Genomic DNA, 20,685 nt, shown 5'->3' on the forward strand with positions numbered 1-20,685 from the left:
TTCTCTTTGAATACAAAACAGGAGTCGGTTGTTAATCTAAAGATATTTTAAGAAATTATTTATTTTTATTTGTTCATAATTTTATATCCAAAGTTAGGTATTTGGGGGTATACATCGTGATCTACTACGTGTGTCTGTGTACAGTGACAAAGGAGATTCTACAAAAGTATATTTTATTAAAATTTATCTCTACACAACCTGAATTTTCCATCGACATTTTGATATATTTACATTTAAAAATGATTTTGTAGTCCTCGCAGGGAGGCCATCGAAGATTAGTAAAATAATACTATAACAATTCATTTTATCTACTCGAATGTTTCTATTGAAACACAAATAGTTAAAATATGACTTTCATAAGAATATCGATCTTAAAGGGTATAAGCGTTTCAATAACATTCACAGCTCTCGGTCAGCCGTCTGCATACGTCGTAGCGTTAACAGGACTCGGTGGGCGCGCCGGGGGCGCCGGCGTCGCAGATGTCGATGGTCATGTCCTGCGTGGCGAGCGGCGCCGGCCCGATGTTGATGCACTCCAGCGAGTTGGCGATGCACTCTCCGTTGCATTCGTCGGAGTCGTCCGTTTCGATATTGGTATTATCAAAGTACGGTAACTTGTATATTCGATCACCGATCGGATTGTTAGAAATCTGACCGGTGTCGAAGTGATTGAATCCATTGCTGGAATGCGCTATTTCCGTCAGTTCGTCCGTCGAGGTCTGAACGTTTATGGAGTGAGTCGAGGTCGGCGAGCCTTCGTTCTCGAACATGCTCTGTCGTTGGCCGTTGAAGAACCTGACAGACGGCGTCCCGTCCTTGGGGTTGGAGAAGGCGACGTAGCAGGCGGAGTACGGCGGGGGCGGTTCCTCTCTGGTGATATGTTTGCTGCCGTCGGTGGCGCACTCGGAATACGGCGGCGGAAGATCGGCGTTGAAGACCATATCGTTGCCGGAGTCGCTCGATTCAGAGGGATAAGCCTCGAATTCATTCGGAGAGGTCTCCGCGTCTACGCTGAGAGGGTGACGGTCTGAAAGTATGTGTGTGAGTACTACGGAAAGTTAAGAGTGTTCGATGCCGTATACAATAACAACGTAGGACTCACTTCGAACACAAAGATACTTACTACTCGTGGCGAGCACGTTGGGCGTGGGCCACTCTTCGGAGCGTCTCCTTCGAGCTGCGAAACAGATATCTATTAGAGATATTTTTATTTATAATAAATATGTCCGTGTATTGAGAACCGTATAAATTTATATGGCAATTTTTGAATATCGTCATTATATTTCTATTGACCCGGATGTCCAACTGTCCAGCTCTATCAAATATAGACAGATAAAGTGTGTCAGGAGATTTGAGTTGATAACTTTAATTAACGTTATTTATATTTTATATTACTCAACATGGTTACTAGTAAACTATTACTACACAAAGGCTTGCTGTTCGGTGAAAACAGGCAGAGTTTACGAACGTCGGTCCGATTGATAGTAACCGATAGGGATTCCATTAAATATTATATCGTTAGCTAATCGTATGCTTTAGGCGTTATTAATATTAATCTAATGAGGTCGTAATATATCCATTATGTTATATCCTTGTAACAGTAGACATTCCCAACAAATAGTAGCCAAATGCTTAGAGAATATCATGCCGCACAGTTCAGCAGCTGCTCTATCTGGAATAACAATCTTGACTTATTATTTATAACTTTAATTAGCATTCGCCCGGATCGTTCGCACCCGGGATCTGATGTTCTGCCGGAGTACGGCCGCTGCACCGGCGGCGTTAAACTAAAATGTAAACATAGTGAGATGCTCGCGACCCGTACAGCTCGTGCAGCGCGCGTAGTTGCGCGTGAAGCAGCGGTCGGTGGCGCGCACGAGCAGCAGCGCCGCCACGAGCAGCAGCGCGCCCGCGCCCCAGCCGCGCCACGACCACCACTCGCTCGCCGCGCGCTCGCCACCGCCCTCCGCCTGCGCACACCCACCTCGCGCCGTAGAGATTAGCTCCTTCAAACTCAATGTCTTAAATTCTGGACATTTGGTCGAAGGTCACCAAATGTAATTCACTAGTGCAAAGAGTTAGAGATTGTTTTTAAGCTCTCGTAGAACCTACCTCATAGTTTATTCAAACACATTATATGAAATCAAATCGAAATTTAATTATTAAATTGTAACTATACTTATATTCAAGTTTAATTTAGATATTTTTTCTTTTGTATTCACTATAACAATCAAGATTAAAAATTTCGCATCTCAATAAAACCTTTTCTTATTGATAAATAACAATTTAATTTTACTAAATAGGTAATAATTGTAACAACGTATTATGTGAGGAGAGATCGAGTACCGAGGCCTCGTTGTCCGGCAAGTGCCAGGGCGCGCCCAGCGGGCCGGGGCGCCACGAGCTGCCCGACGTGGGTTGTGCCGCCGTGTCGGCCGAGTTCCCCAGTCTGCGAGACATTCGCAATAATAATATTTATTCTACACCAATGAGAAATTACGCAGAGCGCCTCTTTTATTTATATATTTCTGTATATTTTATGTACCTGTCTTTTCAGGAGCCAGGAGGATATTATATAATACGTCTGTCTGTATGTAGCATTACTAAAAGTGCATCGAAAATTTATTCTTCAGTTTGTGAAAAATATTCTCTTGGAAAAAGGTGTCGATAAAAAAAATCAACATTAACCCATTGTGTAGTGTCGAGGCGTATGAGCTCTAAAATTTCCCCTTAAGAGGATACGAGTATATATAACAGCAGTTGTGGAAAATGTAAAAATAATGCAATCTTTACCGAATGAGTTGTCTGAGTTGGTTCGGCGTGTATAGAAGGATCTCGGGGCGGTGCACGCGCGGCCAGTCCAGACGCGCGTGAAGCTCGCGGAGACGACGCAGCTCCTGCATGAAAGTAGCCTTCTTTAGTTATTACATTAGGTAGTAACTACATAGGTACATGTCTAATTGTTAAACATTAGCTGTATATTTTATATTATTTTATATACAGTGGATTTACCTGCATGTGCATCTGGTGCGCCCGCGCAGTGATCTCGCTGAGCTCCGCTAGCGTCACGCGCCCGCGCCGCCGCCGGTAGCGCTCGATTTCCGACCATACCGGCGGCAAGGTCGCCTGCATCCTCTGTCAACTGACACGACATTTTGTTTAATATCCACTGATTTGCCTAATTGATTGTTATATGGACAGTTATTCATTATTAAAGTTATTGTTATTATTGAAATGCTTTATAAGTAAACTGATAATATAAGAGAAGCCAAAAATAATAATAATCAAAAATTAATGGTGTGCAATGGCAGTTTTATGGCTTATAGCGATCTCTTACAGACAACCTTTGATAGAAGCTTTGTAAGAAAACGGGATGGGATAATAACTATTACATTCGAATACTCATATTAAAGTATAATAATAAACTACACACAACTACATCCCAATAATCCACACAATAATATAAAGTTAAATATTACTTAAATATGCGCTGATGATGACGTCAAGGATTGATGGGATGAATGCTATCAGCAGTCCGCGATTGTGATTCGCTGTTAAAAAAACAAATAGTCCTGTAAGCAGTGGTAGGACACACGGGTGTTCAACGCAATGAGCTGTGTAATATATTGTATGTAGAAAGTACGTGCCTATATTTTAAAATTTCCTTTCCATTAAAACATCGTCTTATATAATTCTTACGTACAAAACGCACAACATTTAAATGGAAATAATATTACTCCTAAGATTTACATCAACATAATTTCTGTTACAGTAGCGTGTCAGTTAAGTGATCGAGTTTGCGCCGCAGCCCCGCTTAATGCCCTAATGCTCAATTATGCCACATTACTAAACACACGCTGAGCATACCGTACAAACCGTAACTCGTACATACAAAATATTTAAGGTGATTAAATTTAATTAACAAACAAAATTAAGAAAACAGACAAACGTATTGTAGGTCATTACCGTACCCACCATCTGATCTGACATACGGGTTATGGATCGAAATACGGGTTACACAATCACTTAGATCGGTGAGCGTAGTTTCGAATCCTACCGACTGTAGCCCAATATAATATAAGGGATAAAAATCAACTCCTAGTTGAGGTCGCGATTTATTTCGTAATAACTCATTCAACATTGCTTTAGAAGTTACATATTCATTTTTATAATTACAATAAAAATTAATATGTCCCACTGCTGGGCTAAGGGAGAGGCCCTTTCAGGAGAAGATTGTGAAGCTTATTCCACCATGCAGCTTTAATGGGGTTTGGTGGAGACACATTTGGTAGAATTTCATTGAAATTAAACACATGTAGGTTTCCTCACAAGGTTTTCTTTCATTGCCGAGCAGGTGATGAACACAAATTAAGCACAAGCAAATTCAGTGCCGCCTGGGTTTGAACCTGCATCCACACGAGCGCGTCCACATTGTACTTTTCTTTTTTTATTATTAATCAATACAAGTATCGCGAAGCACGTTTCGGGCCCACACAGCCTATTATAATCTCTCGTACAGTGGCCACTGATTTGATTTTCAAAGGTCAAACCTGCAAATTAAGCTATTTTTACGTCGTTCTATTCAATGAACTAGTGTAACTCCCGGCACAATGGATTTCAAATTACTGAAATATCCTCCAGAATTAATAAACAATATTCGACATTTGTACGAATATTTAAAATTAATAAAAACGTACGTAACGAACGAAACGAACGTAAAATATTTTTATTGTTCTTGATGACATACTCTGTAATTAAAATGGTGGAAAAAGAGTAATTACTCAGTTCCTCGCCGGTTCTTCTCGGTAGAATCTACTTACCGAACCGGTGGTAGCTTTACAATTAATTCAATATGACGATTCAAAAGTGCTTCTATGAGTCTTCTTGAATAAAGAATATTTTGATTTTTATCGAAGAGGATGTATAGATGTTTCTTACTATTTCACGCAAAAACCTACTGGATGGATTTTAATGAAACTTTAAAATAATATAGCTTTTACATCAGAATAACACATAGGCTATAACTTCTACTATACTATAAATATACTAGCGACCCGCCCCGGCTTCGCACGGATCCAATACTGATACTAAATATACTACAGAATGTCATTAGGTATATACAAAGTTCATAGCTTTTTGTCATTAGACAATACGAACCGCTATGTCCCTGCATTTTAAATCTGTGATATCTTCGTAAATATTCATTGCCATAATGATCTAATATTAAACGCACAATGTATTTAAGATACTTTATTGGATAAGCATTAATGCTGTATTGCTTAAAATTACTTCGAATATAAGCCATTATTTCTCGAAAAAAGTAAAGGATAATAAATGGTTATGGTGGGTTATCCCTAAGAGATAGACACGTACTATCGCAAACATTTTCGTAGATTTTTGAAGGGGTACAATACTGTAGTACATTATTTGGTGTGTCCCGTAGGATTCAGCCAGCGATTGCAATGTAAGCGCAAAAAATTGTGTTTATATCCGACATCACCTTAGAAACCTCTAAATTTATCAGGGTTTCTCTATTATATTGTGCATGTATTATACATATAAACCTTGCTCTTGAATCACTCTATCTATTAAAAAAACATCAAAATCCGTTGTGTAATTTAAAAAACCTAAGCATCTCACAGGGACAGACAGATAGCAGTAAGCGACTTATTTATGTAATGATTGTGTAAATTGACAAAATGTAGCTATAAGTGTTAAGTACGTCGGAAGGAACTCCGTCATATCCGTCATCCTCCGAGCTATTTTGGCGTGAATTTTACGAATATAATGTATGGTAGAAATGTTCAGATATTTCTTTAAAAAGTCCGAGGCAGCATACTTCTGTCTTTTATACATAAGCTGTTATTGTCAAAATACTGAACCATAATTACAATAAAATTTGATACTTTATTTTTTAAAGCAAATTTTGTACATTTATAAAAAGAAAAAAAAAATTGTGCTTCTGATATTTAAAGTAGATAAACTTTGTCCTTTACACAAAGTAATTTGACTGTAGGGGGCGGTCGGGCGAGCGAGAAACACATACCACCTAATCAATAATTAAAATATAAATAATTCTGTAAACTTAAACTTTGCTTAAGAGTAACTACTGATATGTGGTTATAATAATAGGTATGAAATTTGGTACCGATACAGTTTAGTACCGGGCAAGGATATAAGATGGTTCTTATTTTTATATAAATCAATACTAGAGAGAGTAAAGACTGGGTTGGAATGTAGTATAGAAGTGCGAATTGAGTATAAGACGTACGCCGACGAGTTCGCACGACAGCACTACACGAAAGTTATTTGAAACTAGTAAGATCTAGAATTTAAACTAAAAGTTACTCGCCCGAAAGGTAGGACCGATAACATTTCTTAAGGTAGTTTTTGAAATGACTGACCTGCGCTTACGGGCCTCGTGTGGAGGGTAGACCGTCTGGATCGCAACTGTTGATGACATTTAGAAAATAACTTTGGTTTTCGTTTCAAAATATTATAAATAAAATGTTATTCTTATTGAAATAGAAAGTGCAGCAAAAGTTAAAACGAAGTTTGAAATTGTTAATTTTTCGTTCTATTATGTAGGTAAGTGTATGAATTAAATTAACTAAAATTAATTAATATACGGGATCCTGCAAGTCGTGATAACATAAATCTAATTTGAAGGTACAAAGTTGAATCGATTACAATCAAATTAAAGATTTATTTGAAAATAACTGTGCAAAAGCATTAATTGTTTCATAGGTACTATAAAGGCTTTTAAAATTTGCAAAAGATAGCCAACAGCTGAAACCCTCGCGCTGAGTGTATACTCGTTCGGAACAACTGTCATGAAAGAGTTGAAGGACTGACTGGGGCAATATTGGATGGGAGATCCCGATATTTCAGGATCCCGTTATCAAGATATTAAAGTCCCAAACGTATGGTGCAAAAAGATAATAACAGATATCTACCACAAAAAAAAAAAGTGTCCTGACATGTTATTTAATGCTTTCAAGGCAGGCTAAGGCAATAATTAATCTGACATATATTCGAAGAAGTTTCTAATCTGACATATATTTGAAGTGGTTTACTTAACTATCCGATATCCGAATGTGTTACACTTGAATAATTAACACAAATGAAGTGCCCTAATGACCTCGGCGCTGTGTACGGACTCCGGACATAAACCTTTCGATGGATCGTTTCAGATCTACGTGTCCTATCCACTGCGCCATTGACTTGGATAATCGGATAAACAAACAAAATATTTGTCAAATTGTTGTTATCCTTGACAAACTAAAGTAATTTGTAATTTAAATGACTTAACTCAAATTAAATTAACATCATTATTCGTTTCGCCTTCAGGTAAACATTCGCTTTGATCATAAAATACGTATACATTTATATTTTATTGTTAAAATATGTTATAAAAATCTGTAATAGAATACAAATTACAAAAAATATAACGATAATAAAAAAGATGTGGAGGTAGTATTCGTTTGTTTCCACTAAATTTAAATTGAAGTATATGTTATTGATACATGCCATGTAATCGTTGCTAGTAATTATAGATACGGTTTTATATTAATCCAAAAGAAAAACTTGGGCTATGATTATGAACGATTTTGATCGACCTTAAAATGAATACGATGTTGTGTAGGACAACGACGTTTTTTGTGACATTTATACATTGGGATGATCGAAAAGAAGTTACTCAAATGAAAAACGTTGTCAAATATATAAAATTACATTCATACGTCTTTTTTTAAAAAAAATCTAATATATCTGTTTAGTTTAGTTCTTTTGGAAATCTAAAACTGACACTTTTTGTAAAGTTTGACAAGTTCTATTTCAGTACCGTTTTTCAAACCTGCTATCAGCTGATGCGTTAAACAAGACTGCACCATTGACGTTCTCTTGGATGTGAATGTACTCCCCATATTGACACTTTGTCAGCTCATACATCACAACCACGATCCACGACATTATGTACAAGGTTTAACAGATTTGACATTTGTTTAACGTAAGGCAATGTCATCCGTCTCTTCAAATGGGTTTGATTATTTAGATAGACTATCAAAGCTGAGAATGCGTCGAAAAAAAAATGGACAGCAGTTGGCCCCTAAGTACACGAACACTGGCAAAGTAGTACGACGAGTGTCAAGCGTAGCTGTCATGCCCATAAAGATAATAAATTGGCTCGTTTGTTGTAGTTATGTTGTATTGCGAGACTCTATAGATATATAATCAATCCAAGGGAGACCTTAGCTCAGCAGCGGCACATTTACAGCCTGTTAATTTTTACTTAATGTCATCCTGATTAATAAGAGATGGCGTAAACTTCAGGAAACCTTTGTTTTGTACGAGCGCGCTAACAAACGATGTGGGATTTGAAATTAGGCCTAATACTTATACCGTTTTAATCTTCGACTTAATCCGTTCAACTACCAATACTAAACAACCGAATCAACGTAATCCAATGAGATTAGATTAGATTGCGAAGAAAACTAACATTTTTTTTCATAAGATTATGCAAGCGAAGTCGCGACGGGTAGAGACGAGCAAACTATATAATTTCACTAAATTCCTCCTAATTGTTTGTTTGCGATGCACGCCGGAAAGACAAGCAAACATTAATATACCAAAAAATAATATTAATTCGACTAAGATCTTAATTGAAAATACTAATACTTCATGTGTAGAAAGTTGCAACCCTGTAACCCTGTGTCGAGACAGTCGCACCGGTGCGGGTCTGTAAGAACTGCCCTCGTATCTTAAGAAGCGAATTAGGATAACCGGCTGTCGGCTGTACGCTATTCTGATGCGTGAAGCCTTTAAACGTTATCATTATTAAAGTCAATGTAGCTTGGCAGATTCTGACATGTCACGATGTAACATGCGGTGAGCTTCGATTCACTTCTTACAGAATAGCTTAACAGGTCAAATTTATTTGCAACGCAGCCTGCAATGCAGGGATAGCGCGTACTGACAATTATTACTATCGGTACAAGACAATAGAACGCATATATACGTAAGAATGTAGACGAAAATTTAAATTATAACTAAAACTTATATTATATACGAGAATTAAATAATAATAGTGTTTGTAGATTTTTTTTTTTTTCATACTAATATTGTTTATGCAGATATATAGTAGGTACATACTTTCGTTTGGTGATAAGTTATGATCCCCTACATTTTTGATAAATTATGTTACACTGTTGACTATTTTCGATCCTCATATATTAGTATATAATATGATCTCAAGGAGGTAACTGTAACGATCACCTATTATATATCACAGTTATACTAAAGTATAATAACAATTGTAAACAAATTCGAATAAATCATAAATATATATAATTAGAACGATCGAGAACAACGCAATCACAAATTGGCTATTGAATAATGACGTTCATTTAAGCATTGCACGTAGCATTGATTGCACAAATTAACGATTTCTTAAAACTCACCGGGAGCGATTCCACGCCGAACGAACACTTGCACTGACGACTAGCACATCACAATTGACGCATAAACTACACTTATTTGTAAAAACGGTATTTATTGTGTATATTGTTGATGTTTTACATAAAATACGTGCAACGCAAAGCGGAGTGTCAAGTAAATGCTGGTAATGCTGGAAGGTGTTCCGCGCAGGCGCAGTGGCGGCCCACGCCGACGGCCGAACCAGATCCTTACACAACTGCGTCGTTACCGTACCCGTGTTACACTCGCTGAAGCTAGCGCGCTCACTGCACGACTTGCGACACCGTAATGCTTTGCTGCGAGGTCAATCGTACCTATTCATTTATAGCTAGAGAAAAAGTTTACTACATTAATTTACTGAAACAACAACTTAACAGTTTTAGTACTTTACACAATTTAGAGGCGATATACAATTTTCAGCACGTCAGTCGGTAATAATTATCAAACATCAATGCACGGATTCTATAAGTATTTAACGAATCCTTATTGATCATCAGTAACCGATCGTTTTTGAATTAGGAGTAACAATTATTTTACGTCTCGCGAGTACGAATTTACAAAGCACACTTCTTATTGAAGTGACCCTTTAAAAAACTAAACCTAGTCGATAATGCTACGATCCGTATGGAATACCAATCGTTTCTTGAATAAAATAACCGTTCATTAGTCGGTTGTACATCATAGGTCAGTTTAAGTTCGCTCCCGACATTGACCTCATGTTTTACGTTTCATGTAACGTATTCAAGTCTTGCTTGAATCCATGTTGTACACACTAGAGCTGGAAGGTACACGTACACTCTGCGGCTACATCGTAATTACATTTTTTACATTCGGTTAATTATATATGTACATTTAATTCTAATTTGTTCTAATGTTCTAAAAAAGTCTAAACTATGACATTAAAATTATATTAAGACGTGCATGGCATTCATTCATTGCATGACTGACAAATGGGCCACCTGCTGGTAAGTGGTCACCACTGTCCATAGACATTGATCCTGTAAGAAATATTAATCATTCTTCACATCACCGAAGCGCCACCAATCTTGGGAACTAAGATGTTATATGTGGCTCACTTGCCCTGTAAATCGGGACACAACAATACTAGGTATTGTTGTTTGGCGGCAGAGGGGATTTCACAAAGATTAGATTCGATTTTTCCGACTGTTTCTATACTCAGTTACATCAAACTAGGGCAAAGATGATCCAGTGCCTAAAACAAACCTTATATTAAGATTGCGGGTTCAAGCCGATCAACAACCTTTTCATTTCTTCTGGGCGGCGAAAAAGAATCTGAGGGTTCCGGCATGAATTGGATAATGAGTTTTTATTTTTATTTACCGACACGTGTGTTGACTTTGACCAGCACCACATTTTACTTTACTTCAACTGACTATGCTGAAAATTGCATACACTTTTAGGGCATTCGTTATATTTTGTAAATATTTTCCATATTAATTAAATGATCAAATAAATTATACGTTTTTAATATTTATCTCTAACGCTACATTAAGTCTTTCGTAGTCAAAATCCAGGGGTCATGGTCATTTCTTATGTATGAATATCAATGAATATTATTTTTATTATTTCATTATTATTAAACAGTCTTATTTTTTATCAAGGAATAATTAATAAAAATACGTTTATTTTTAATCTTTGAGATTAAAAAATCATTTTATGTTTTTAGTGAGAAGTCATCTTACGACTGGGAATACTGATATTATCTGTCTAATTACATAAGACTAAGACAACGACGAGACATTGAGATGCTGGCAAGGGAGATGGAAATAGTGGGACAATAGGAAAATGCGATATGACGACGGACAGAGACGGAAGATGTCGGGGATGAGGATCGATGTGAGTGCGACACTCCGGCGCCTTCAGCCTCCGCCGGCGGCACATCAAGAGAAACAACCTACAAGTTCGAATTAATTTGATGACATATTTATATAATTCATAGACATGGCACAATTTTTTAATATAAATGAATATGATTTGATTGTATTTAACGCAGAGCGGTACTAATTATGGACGATTAAGCCCTTTCCGATCAGCTTGATCCTTTGGCTTTGCGTCTCTACGCCAACATCTCTATGTTGGGATCACTTGGTATCCTCTATCGTATTTTTTACGGGGACAATGCCGAGTAATGGTTTGGATTAATCCCGCCTGCTGAATTTCACCTTCGGACATCGCGTCGAAATTCCAGGTTTCGCCTGCACCACCTAGGTGGCCGAAAATCCACAACAGCGCGGTTTCTAAGGTATTGTCTGTCTCACACAACCACTCTGTGGAACCAGTTTCGCCGGAGGTTTTTCGAACCCACTTGGGAACCTTCAAGAAAAGAGCGTACACATTTCTTAAAGGCAGGCAACGCACCTGCAAGCCCCGCGGTGTTGCAGTTGTCCATGGGCGGTGTAGTCACGCTCTATAAGATGAGCCTCCTGTTCGTTTGACATCTATAGCATAAAATAAAGAAAAGCAATGTTTGTTTGTTTGTTCAGGTCCAATCTTGAAAGCTGAATTAGAACCAATTACTCTTACGCTACAAAGATGAATATTACATGTGGGTCAGTTCCAATGACAATGCACCTTACTGTTGCATGACTGGATTCTACATCCTGGTTCGGCTAAAGGCGAGGAACTTGTCAACAGTCAACTGATAGACCCGAATATTGTATAAGCTTGTTTTTTAAAATTATTAGTAGTTTTATATATGGTTGTAGACTTAATATTATTATTAGTATTCATTAACAAAACTAATAACAATAATTTTACACGTTTCTGACACGTTTACAGGTAATCACTGTTGTTTACATTTAACAGTATGGACCGGTACTTACAGATAACCTTTACTTGGTGGTAGGGCTTTGTGCAAGCTCGGGTACTACCCACTCTTCAGCTATTCTACCGTCACATACCATGTTATAGGTAGGTGCCTATTTGCTCGTCCACCTACCTATAAAAGAAATATAAAAGAAAAATAGGTATGTATGTAAAAAATCTGCGGTGCTGAGTGTGTCACTGGCCTACTCGTCTTGAATCTCGGTAGAGCTGGACCAATGGCACAGCCGCCCTCAGTCTCACGCACACCACACTCCGCACTCCAGTGCGCTATCAGTACACACACCGTAATCTTAATTATTTGAATTTTTTCACAACTTTGCAATCGATAGTGCGCGCTAAAGTGAGAGTATTTTGTGTAACAAATATTCACTCGTACTCGTTTGATACACTCCCTAGTCTCTATGAGTTACAACTAAAACTAAATATGAATAAATATTTATATTTGTAATTTAGAAGTTAATCCACTTTTGAAATTTGAGGTAAGAAAAATTATACTTATCAAAATTTTTTTTTTAATTAAATAAAATACAATAGTCATTGATGTTGAACAAAGAAACTTTTGTGTAGTGCAGACACTATAGAGTGAAAACAAATATTTAAGGATGACAATTTTTAAAATAGGATTACATGTACATGTTATAGAGTAGCATGGGTGGCATCGGAGTGGGCGCTCTGGGCGGCGCGGGGGGCGTGCTCGCGGCAGAGGTGTGCGCACCGCTGCTGCTGCTGTGCTGGCTCTGCTGCTGGCCTGATGACGACCGCTCTGGTAACATGCACATGCTCTGCATCCCGCTTGTTTATCCGCGCATATTGAATGCTTGACCTTCACTATTTTGGTAACAACAAAATTGTAAGCCTTTAATATATTTTAAGACAGATACCTATCATAAGAATGGCATAATAAAAAGCTTAGTGTTTCGGGTGACCAGTAATACTAGCATATTTCTTTTGCCGTTCAGTTTCTGTTCTATATATAATACTGTGTTATAGAATATTATTTTTTATGATTACTAGTATTTGAATATTTATAATGCATGTTTTATCTATATATGTACCTAATATTGTATTTATGCATACCTATTCTACCAGGAAAATATATTATTTTTTTACAGATTCTAGCTCTGAAAAGTATCCTCAAAAGCCTGTTATATCTAACGGTAAATAACATAGATATTTGCTTATATAGTGGTTGTGTATGTGTGTGTAAAATAGTATTATTTCATCATAAAATCCATTGAATTTAAGATGTTTTTAATACACAAACTTATTATTCCCACATATTTCGTTCGACAATATTAATTTGGACATTATATCATCGTGTTAGAAACAATAACCAGTCAATGTGCGTGAAATATGTATTAATGTATATTCTTTTTTTTGCGATTCACGAGTACATTTCATCAATCGCACTTTAAATTGAAGGTAATGTTATATTCATTATTAAATTTTTATGTATTATTTTCTCATTTGTAGTTGACATACATATGCAAACAGAAGCTTGATCCACTTCTTCGACGTCGATTTATTAACCGGAATATTCAAATTGTTCCTCTTTATTTTCAATATTATAATTAATTTTAATTAATCACTACATTTAAGGATATGAGTGATTGTCAGTTAACCGAAAAAATTATAATAAAAATAAAAGAAAATATAAACTCTTCCAAATATAAGTAATTTTTAAGTAGAAATTTCAATGTTTATCTTTCGTTTTTATTAAAATCTTCATTTTAGGGAAACATACAATGCGATGACATTTATAGACTGATCATATCCATTATCCACTGATCATACTGACTGATAGTATAAAAGCGATTGGTGTGTTTGTTTGCCAAAATATATAATAGCAACTAGACGAATTGTAATAGACAACGGCAAATATATGGCATTAACCCCTCTTAAAGTTTATTTCTTATCGGATACTTACGTTATAAAATAAATCTATGTTCCTGATTTCAGCTTTCTAGATTCAGTAGCTTTGGCTGTGCGTTTATAGTCAGTCCGGGCAAACGACTTTATAAATACACGTGGTAACTTAGTTTTACCTGTTTTTAAATTAATAATATTGTTTATTTCTTATTTTAATATAGGTCAAAAGAAGCGAGACCTGTCTGTCACTTATCAATAAGTACATGAACTGAGCTTTTATAGTAAAATTTGTCTCCGAATAAAACATAAGACAGAAAGCTTCAAGTATCAGATGAAATTCTGTGAAATGAAAGTCCATCAAGTCAACGGAGTAATTCGGTGAAACAAGCCCTAAGCTTTTTCTTTAAGAGAGGAAGTATTCACCTTTGAAATTGACTTTACTTTTTATGATTTTATAAATTTGATTTGATTATTATACATTGCAGAATCAAATTCCCGACAACGCTCTAATGAGTTGTTCGCAAGACGTTTTGGGAGTAGCGCGGTGTCCTTGCACACGCCCAGTACATCTGGTAACTTATAAACATTTTACTATTATCTTGACTTTAGTGACTACTGGTAGCGTCTACTCATTCGTCCAAAAAACTGATCATAACATTCATACAAATAATATAAGTACTCAGACGGGTTTACACAAAGCCCTGCCACTAGACAACTTCAAAATTTGTAATTATTTATAAATAGAAATACAATACAAACATCTAATGAGATCTGCGTTGCCATCTTGTGTTTAAGCCAAACATCCAGACTTTTTTTAAGGTTGGAAATATTTATATATACATAAATCTGTCTCATATTATATACATATATCTGTGTAAAAATAAAAATATTTATTTCATTTTATATTTATAGGCCACACGAAACAGCCACTGTCTTCCCACAGGAGTCACGAGGAGATTCGGTGCAGACGAAAGTCACATTTGGAGCCAGCGGACCCCGACGCCCGCTACCACTCCGCGCCCAGCGTCATCGACGAAGTCATACACAGAAGAGACTGGGAACGATCTACCAAAGACCTCTACATACCCCTAAAGTCGGACAATGAATTCTCCAATGCAAGCGATGTCTCCGATAAATCAGATAAAGACGAATCCTTTGAAGAGACTACGGATAAAGTAGTCGTCAGAACCTGCAAGAAACACTACACTAATATTAAATCGTCCCGTAAAAAAAATCTCAACAAAGAATCACTAAATGATGATATCAAAGACAAGGATGCCACCGAGAGCGTGTCTAACTTCTATATCGGCGACGCGAGTGACACCGCGAGCCCTAATGAGAACATTAACGAAATAAAAGTCGAGCATAAGCTTAAGAAAATGTGTAAACCCAAGGAAGCTAAACAATGTCTTAACGAATCCATTAAGAGCAAGGATATAGGCAGGCATAGGCAGCCGCTGGTACCGCTCACGGAATTCCAAGTGGCCGGCTTCGAGCTAAACGACATGGACGACGTGGAGCTGGACCGGTCGGGGGCAACGCATCACACTGTCGAATCTCGGTCGAGTTTATACAACACTCATACCATACCGGCTCCACCTCCTTCCGTAGGTTAGTGAGCTCACACAAAATACTGGCGCACTCGCCGGAAAAATATAATTAACTTAAGCTAACTGCTTTACTGCACCGAGCGTTAAAGGGATAATTCATTTAATAAATTTAGCAAAGTTACATATCGTCCTGTTTAAACTGTAACATCTCGAACACAGAGGCGGTGGGGTACGAGTGGGAGGCGTCGTACATGGAGGAGAGCGGCGCGGCGGGCGTGTGGCGCGCGCCGGTGGTCGCGCCGCCGCCCGCGGGCTGGTCGCGCGCGCGTCACGCCAGCGCCGGAGACGTGCTAGCGCCCGTGCTGCGCCCGCAGTCCGGCGCGCTCTCCGGTACGTTGCCGCATACATCCTTGAAATATCTAATGTTAAACAAAAACGTTATTTAGTACCCAGTAATAGTTATTGTGAGTGATCAGTGTATTTACAGACACAATGAATATAATAATAATATCCTGTTGTTGGCGACTGATGAGGTTTTCAGTATCTCTTGAGCAAATGTAGATAGGAAATGCAAAACTGACTTATACATTAAAATAGTTTAGTCACCGGCATTATTTCAGTCGTAGACACTGCCACGGGAAGTCGATGGTGTCGTATTGGCATTAGCAAGTACACAATGTTTTGATCGAGATCTGGAGACTTTATAGAAATATTAATCATAACTAACAATATTTCTCTGTTATAAATTGAAAAAAAAATATTTTAGTTATTATTAAAGCGCACGGTATGGAAAAAGTGAACCAATTTTCCTTAAAAAAATATTTTGCTGGTGCATTGATTATTCGTCACCAATTCAGGTGCTCACTTTGTGCGATTGATAATTACTTTAAAAAAAACACTCGCATTGCCTTACCATACCCAAAGGTAGATTAGCTCTACTCGACTCGAATCTGCTGAAGCCATTCAATTATAGAATGATATATTTTTTATGAGTCTATTTTAAAAAAACTTTTTTCTAATATTATTGAATGTTCTAGAGAGTGATCTAGATTTCGAGCTTGATGGCTGCGACGATCCTCCGCCCGCCTACGACGAGGTCGAACTGCTGGCTTCCTTGGACAGGAAAGAGACGGCTATATAGGCGTCTCATACGTACGGCGAAGTAGTCGTCAGGTGTCCGGGTTTGATTGATTTATAAAACTTGAAAGCAAACGTTAGATTGCAAACCTCATAACTGAATACATTACAGGTTTTACTTAATTCCATAGTTTGTATTAAAAATTTCAATTATTTTTAATGGAAAAGATTTACACTTTTTGTTTTTGTTTCTCACTAAGAACTTCCGTTCGGAAATTAATATTTGCCATTTATCATCTCGGACACCTGAAGCATCAATTAGAAGACTGTAAGCAAAGACTATCGTGAATTTTGTTTAGCTTTTAAACAACATTTGTGTTTAACAATACACCTAATGTATATTTAACGGAGTGTAATTTCTAAACTCTAGTCATTTAAAAAAAAACTGGTTTTAGAAAATATAATAAAAAGTTTCACGTGTAAACATTAATACGTCACGATAGGGTTTCGAATTGACAGAAGGCGTTAAATAAAAAGCTTATCACGATTACCAGACAATCCGGTACTTTCATTACAGTCACTATTATAATAAATCATATATTAATGAGAAATGAGAGTATTTTTGAAATGAGATTATTTTTATAATTTACCGAGTGCTATTAACAGTCTATTAATTTCACCACTTGTCTCCAAGTACTTGAGGATGTACTCGTAAACTCCATAAATTATTTTCTGATCATTTATAGACCTATTGTTTCTTTCGGGCCATTGCGAGCTTAATGCACCTCTGATTCTAGTCAATTACCAAACACTAATCTATGAGGAACGCGGCCGTTGCTTTTTCAACCTTTTTGCATTTCGATACGTATTGTATATTTTTGAATTGTTCGTCTTCAGTTTTAATATAAATAACTGATGACCTGTAGAAATATAAAGATAATGTTTTTACTTTTTTGATAAATGTTTAAAATGTTTTGATTACTTTAGTTTTTTTTACATTTGACAAGACGTGTTTGTATTGAAATATTTTGTTGTTCTTTTTCTTATTATTGTATCACGATTATTGCTTTATCGATATTGTATTATGAAATAAAGTTGATTGTTCACAAACTGATTTCTTTGTTCTCATTTATAGCAATAACTTTTTAAATTATAATATATACTCTATGTATTTCAACAGTTTGCCAAATTATGTTTTTTATCCCGTTTGCTGTTAAAACACGTGGACCTTGGAGTAGTAGTGCCAAAAGCTTCTACAAAAGTATAACACCTCGCCTTATTGCCTCCGCTGGTGACGGGAGGGCGTTTGCCCAGAGGATCGGCACTGCGACTCAGCGGGGAAATGTTGCTAGCATTCTTGCCTTCTTGTAAATAATCATTGTCGCTTAAAAAAATTATCGAAACCAAAACAAAAACTCAACTGTGGCTATTAATATAAATATACTTATTTCGTTGACGTGTTATTTATTCTTCGCGTGAAATATGGCATGTGCAACGGTAGTTCATTTTTGAAAATTATACATTCGTTTTTTTTTTGATCCTCTTCGGGTTTGCTACTCTTTAATATAATAATGTCTTTAAAATAAAAAAATATATTATTCTCAATTTCAAAATGTCTGTGAATGGCTTCCAAAACATACTTTATGTAGAATGGATGATCGTGTATCTAGAATTGGTAAAAAGGGAATAAGTAAATAAAACTATACTTATTTCAAAACATTTTATTCAAAAATAAATAAGCATAAATATTTTGGCACATGAGACATTATAATAATACATTGATTCATAGCAAAGTTTCATTAGTCTAGACGGTATGTAGAGGTATCGTAGCGGTGTATACTTCATATACTTGATCAATTATATTTATATACTAAACGCTTGGTACATAGTGAATACATCGCTTGTCACTCGCTAGACAAAGCTATACGTAGCTTTCAAATGAAAGCCTGGCACAAAGCTATCCTTTACACCCCTAGCGCGCAGGTTGGGTTAGAATGTAGACAATAAAATAAAGGTCAACATCCGTATTTAGGTAATTGCTTACTTTTTTACAATTGTTCTAAAATTTCCTTGAAAATATAGTATAGTTTCCTTGGTGTAGGGCTTTGTGCAAACCCGTCTGGGTAGTCTGATAAGTGAGTACCACTCATTTATCAGACTTCTAATGCTAAACAGCTTTATTATTGTGATGCTTATTGTGGAACTTATTGTGGTCCTGTTTGAAGGGTGTGTGAGCCAGTGTAACTACAGGCACAAGGGACACAAAATCTTAGCTCCCAAGGTTGGTGGCGCATTAGCGATGTAAGGAATGGTTAACATTTTTCACAGCGCTATTGTCTATGGGCGGCGGTAACCACCTTCCATGAGGTGGTCAATTTGCTCGTCGGCCTACCTACCTATCTCATAAAAAACTAATACCGAATACGTCCTGTAAAATATACTTTGTAATGAATACACATGTATCACATAATAACAATGTTCAGCTTGTAAATATGCGATATTTTATTATACGATATTTAAATAAAGTGATTTCGAAATCTGAATTTAATGTACGTTTTTACGAACTTTACTCATGATTTCCTCTTCCTTCGTTCATTAATTCTTCTCCATCACCAACCAACTTATCTAACTAATAATTATTACACACAGCGAAAAGTGTTAACGCTTACAATGAAAAATATTCCTGCAAAAGCTACCACTATCCTTCATACGGTATCTCAATAAGTGTCGCTTTAGTTTACAGAAAGAAACAAAACTGCGACTGATGTATTTTTGCCTTGTAAGAGTATTTTTGTGTAAGTAGTATACACCCACGGGAGGTAATGTTTTGAATAGTTAGGTAGATACTCCGAAACGCATTCCAGCTGTTCCCCAAAAATTTAAGCGAAGCTTTGCTATTTCAAATGCTTATAAAAATTTATAAATAGTTTTCGTAAATCGTCCATTAGTCCATGGTCCCTCTTCTGAGGTATAAAGATAAAAAGAGTACTCGAGATATACCTTGGACAATTATGTATTAAGTACCCGTATAAAATTTTTAATTTTCCTATAAAATAAGTACACAATCAGTGCTAATGTAATAAATTCAACTTCATAATATATTTTTTTATCCACAGATTACATTTATTGCAAGATATAAACTCTTCGCTTTAACTACTTCTTCTTCTATTTAAGCTAGTTTTTTTGTAAAAAAATCACAATACTGACAGCACTCAGAATCGCACTCGCCGCGCCGGCCCCTTCAGCGCGCGCTCGGCACGAGGCGCGGCGCGGGCAGCGAGCCGGCGCGCGCCGCCGGGAACACGGTGTCCGTGTGCGAGGGCGGCAGCTGGCACAGGCGGGCCATCGCCGTGGCGCTCTCTCGGACGCCTAGGACGAGACGCGTATTCACCGAGTCATTTTAATTCAGTGCCTCGTTTTTGTTGGCAAATTAATTTCTAAGTAAATTTCACACAAACTCTTATACGCGAGTACAAGTGTCTTTTCTAGACAGTTACCAGAGAACTTCCGGCTCGTCGGCGGGCCAAACGAAAACCATGACTCATATTATGTGACTCGTGGTTTTTAGTTACTGTTTTGTGGGCTGTTTCGTCAAGGAAATTGTAAACTTTCAAAATTAAAGACGTTTGACAGTATATGTCTATATCAATTATACGGACCTGGCTGCACAGGATAAGCGACAGGCTTCGGCGGGGGTGGCGGTGGTCGCACCGACTTTACCGGCTCCGGGAGCGGCTGCGTCGCCAACTCTGTGGAACGAAATATAAACTTATAAGTCAGAAACGTCGGTAGCATTACGTTCATTCATTTCGGCCTCTTCGGGACACTGAAAGTCTCTTTCTCAGTGATGTAGTTGGATTCAGTTTGT

The 20,685-nt window shown here is 37.0% G+C and overlaps 2 protein-coding genes across 4 annotated transcripts; one reads left to right on the forward strand and one right to left on the reverse strand.

Moving 5' to 3' along the window:
• Positions 1–45: 45 nt before the first annotated feature.
• Positions 46–9,698, reverse strand: LOC113402161 (uncharacterized). 3 transcript variants are annotated; one of them, XM_064218646.1, is made up of 7 exons: positions 9,688–9,698; positions 3,013–3,135; positions 2,794–2,897; positions 2,347–2,449; positions 1,826–1,970; positions 1,124–1,177; positions 46–1,048 (listed from the first exon to the last, which is right to left on the reverse strand). In XM_064218646.1, the coding sequence occupies exons 2-7, from the start codon at positions 3,130–3,132 to the stop codon at positions 438–440; spliced, it is 1,137 nt and encodes a 378-aa protein (XP_064074716.1). In that variant the 5' UTR covers positions 3,133–3,135; positions 9,688–9,698; the 3' UTR covers positions 46–437. The 3 variants fall into 3 exon arrangements, with proteins under 3 accessions (XP_064074716.1, XP_026498121.2, XP_064074715.1); XM_026642336.2 differs by lacking the exon at positions 9,688–9,698 and adding an exon at positions 9,459–9,681 and having other exon boundaries at positions 46–1,027; XM_064218645.1 differs by lacking the exon at positions 9,688–9,698 and adding an exon at positions 9,459–9,681.
• Positions 9,699–11,280: 1,582 nt separating this feature from the next.
• Positions 11,281–17,241, forward strand: LOC113402170 (uncharacterized). Its single transcript, XM_064218588.1, has 6 exons — positions 11,281–11,331; positions 12,964–13,087; positions 14,676–14,762; positions 15,103–15,801; positions 15,960–16,130; positions 16,778–17,241. The coding sequence occupies exons 1-6, from the start codon at positions 11,281–11,283 to the stop codon at positions 16,879–16,881; spliced, it is 1,236 nt and encodes a 411-aa protein (XP_064074658.1). The 3' UTR covers positions 16,882–17,241.
• Positions 17,242–20,685: the final 3,444 nt, after the last annotated feature.

This window comes from Vanessa tameamea, chromosome 23 (genome assembly GCF_037043105.1).
Source record: "Vanessa tameamea isolate UH-Manoa-2023 chromosome 23, ilVanTame1 primary haplotype, whole genome shotgun sequence".
Classification (NCBI taxonomy): domain Eukaryota; kingdom Metazoa; phylum Arthropoda; class Insecta; order Lepidoptera; family Nymphalidae; genus Vanessa; species Vanessa tameamea.

What these genes read in the sequence shown, in the direction of transcription:
- LOC113402161 (XM_064218646.1), bottom strand. Translation starts at nt 3,132, where the DNA reads ATGCAGGCGACCTTGCCGCCGGTATGGTCGGAAATCGAGCGCTACCGG. An exon ending in CAACTCAGACAACTCATTCG is followed by an intron (nt 2,450 to 2,793) that starts GTAAAGATTGCA and finishes AATGTCTCGCAG; the next exon opens with ACTGGGGAACTCGGCCGACA. An exon ending in TGCCGGACAACGAGGCCTCG is followed by an intron (nt 1,971 to 2,346) that starts GTACTCGATCTC and finishes GGGTGTGCGCAG; the next exon opens with GCGGAGGGCGGTGGCGAGCG.
- LOC113402170 (XM_064218588.1), top strand. Translation starts at nt 11,281, where the DNA reads ATGCGATATGACGACGGACAGAGACGGAAGATGTCGGGGATGAGGATC. An exon ending in TGTCGGGGATGAGGATCGAT is followed by an intron (nt 11,332 to 12,963) that starts GTGAGTGCGACA and finishes TACATGTTATAG; the next exon opens with AGTAGCATGGGTGGCATCGG. An exon ending in GCCTGATGACGACCGCTCTG is followed by an intron (nt 13,088 to 14,675) that starts GTAACATGCACA and finishes TATACATTGCAG; the next exon opens with AATCAAATTCCCGACAACGC.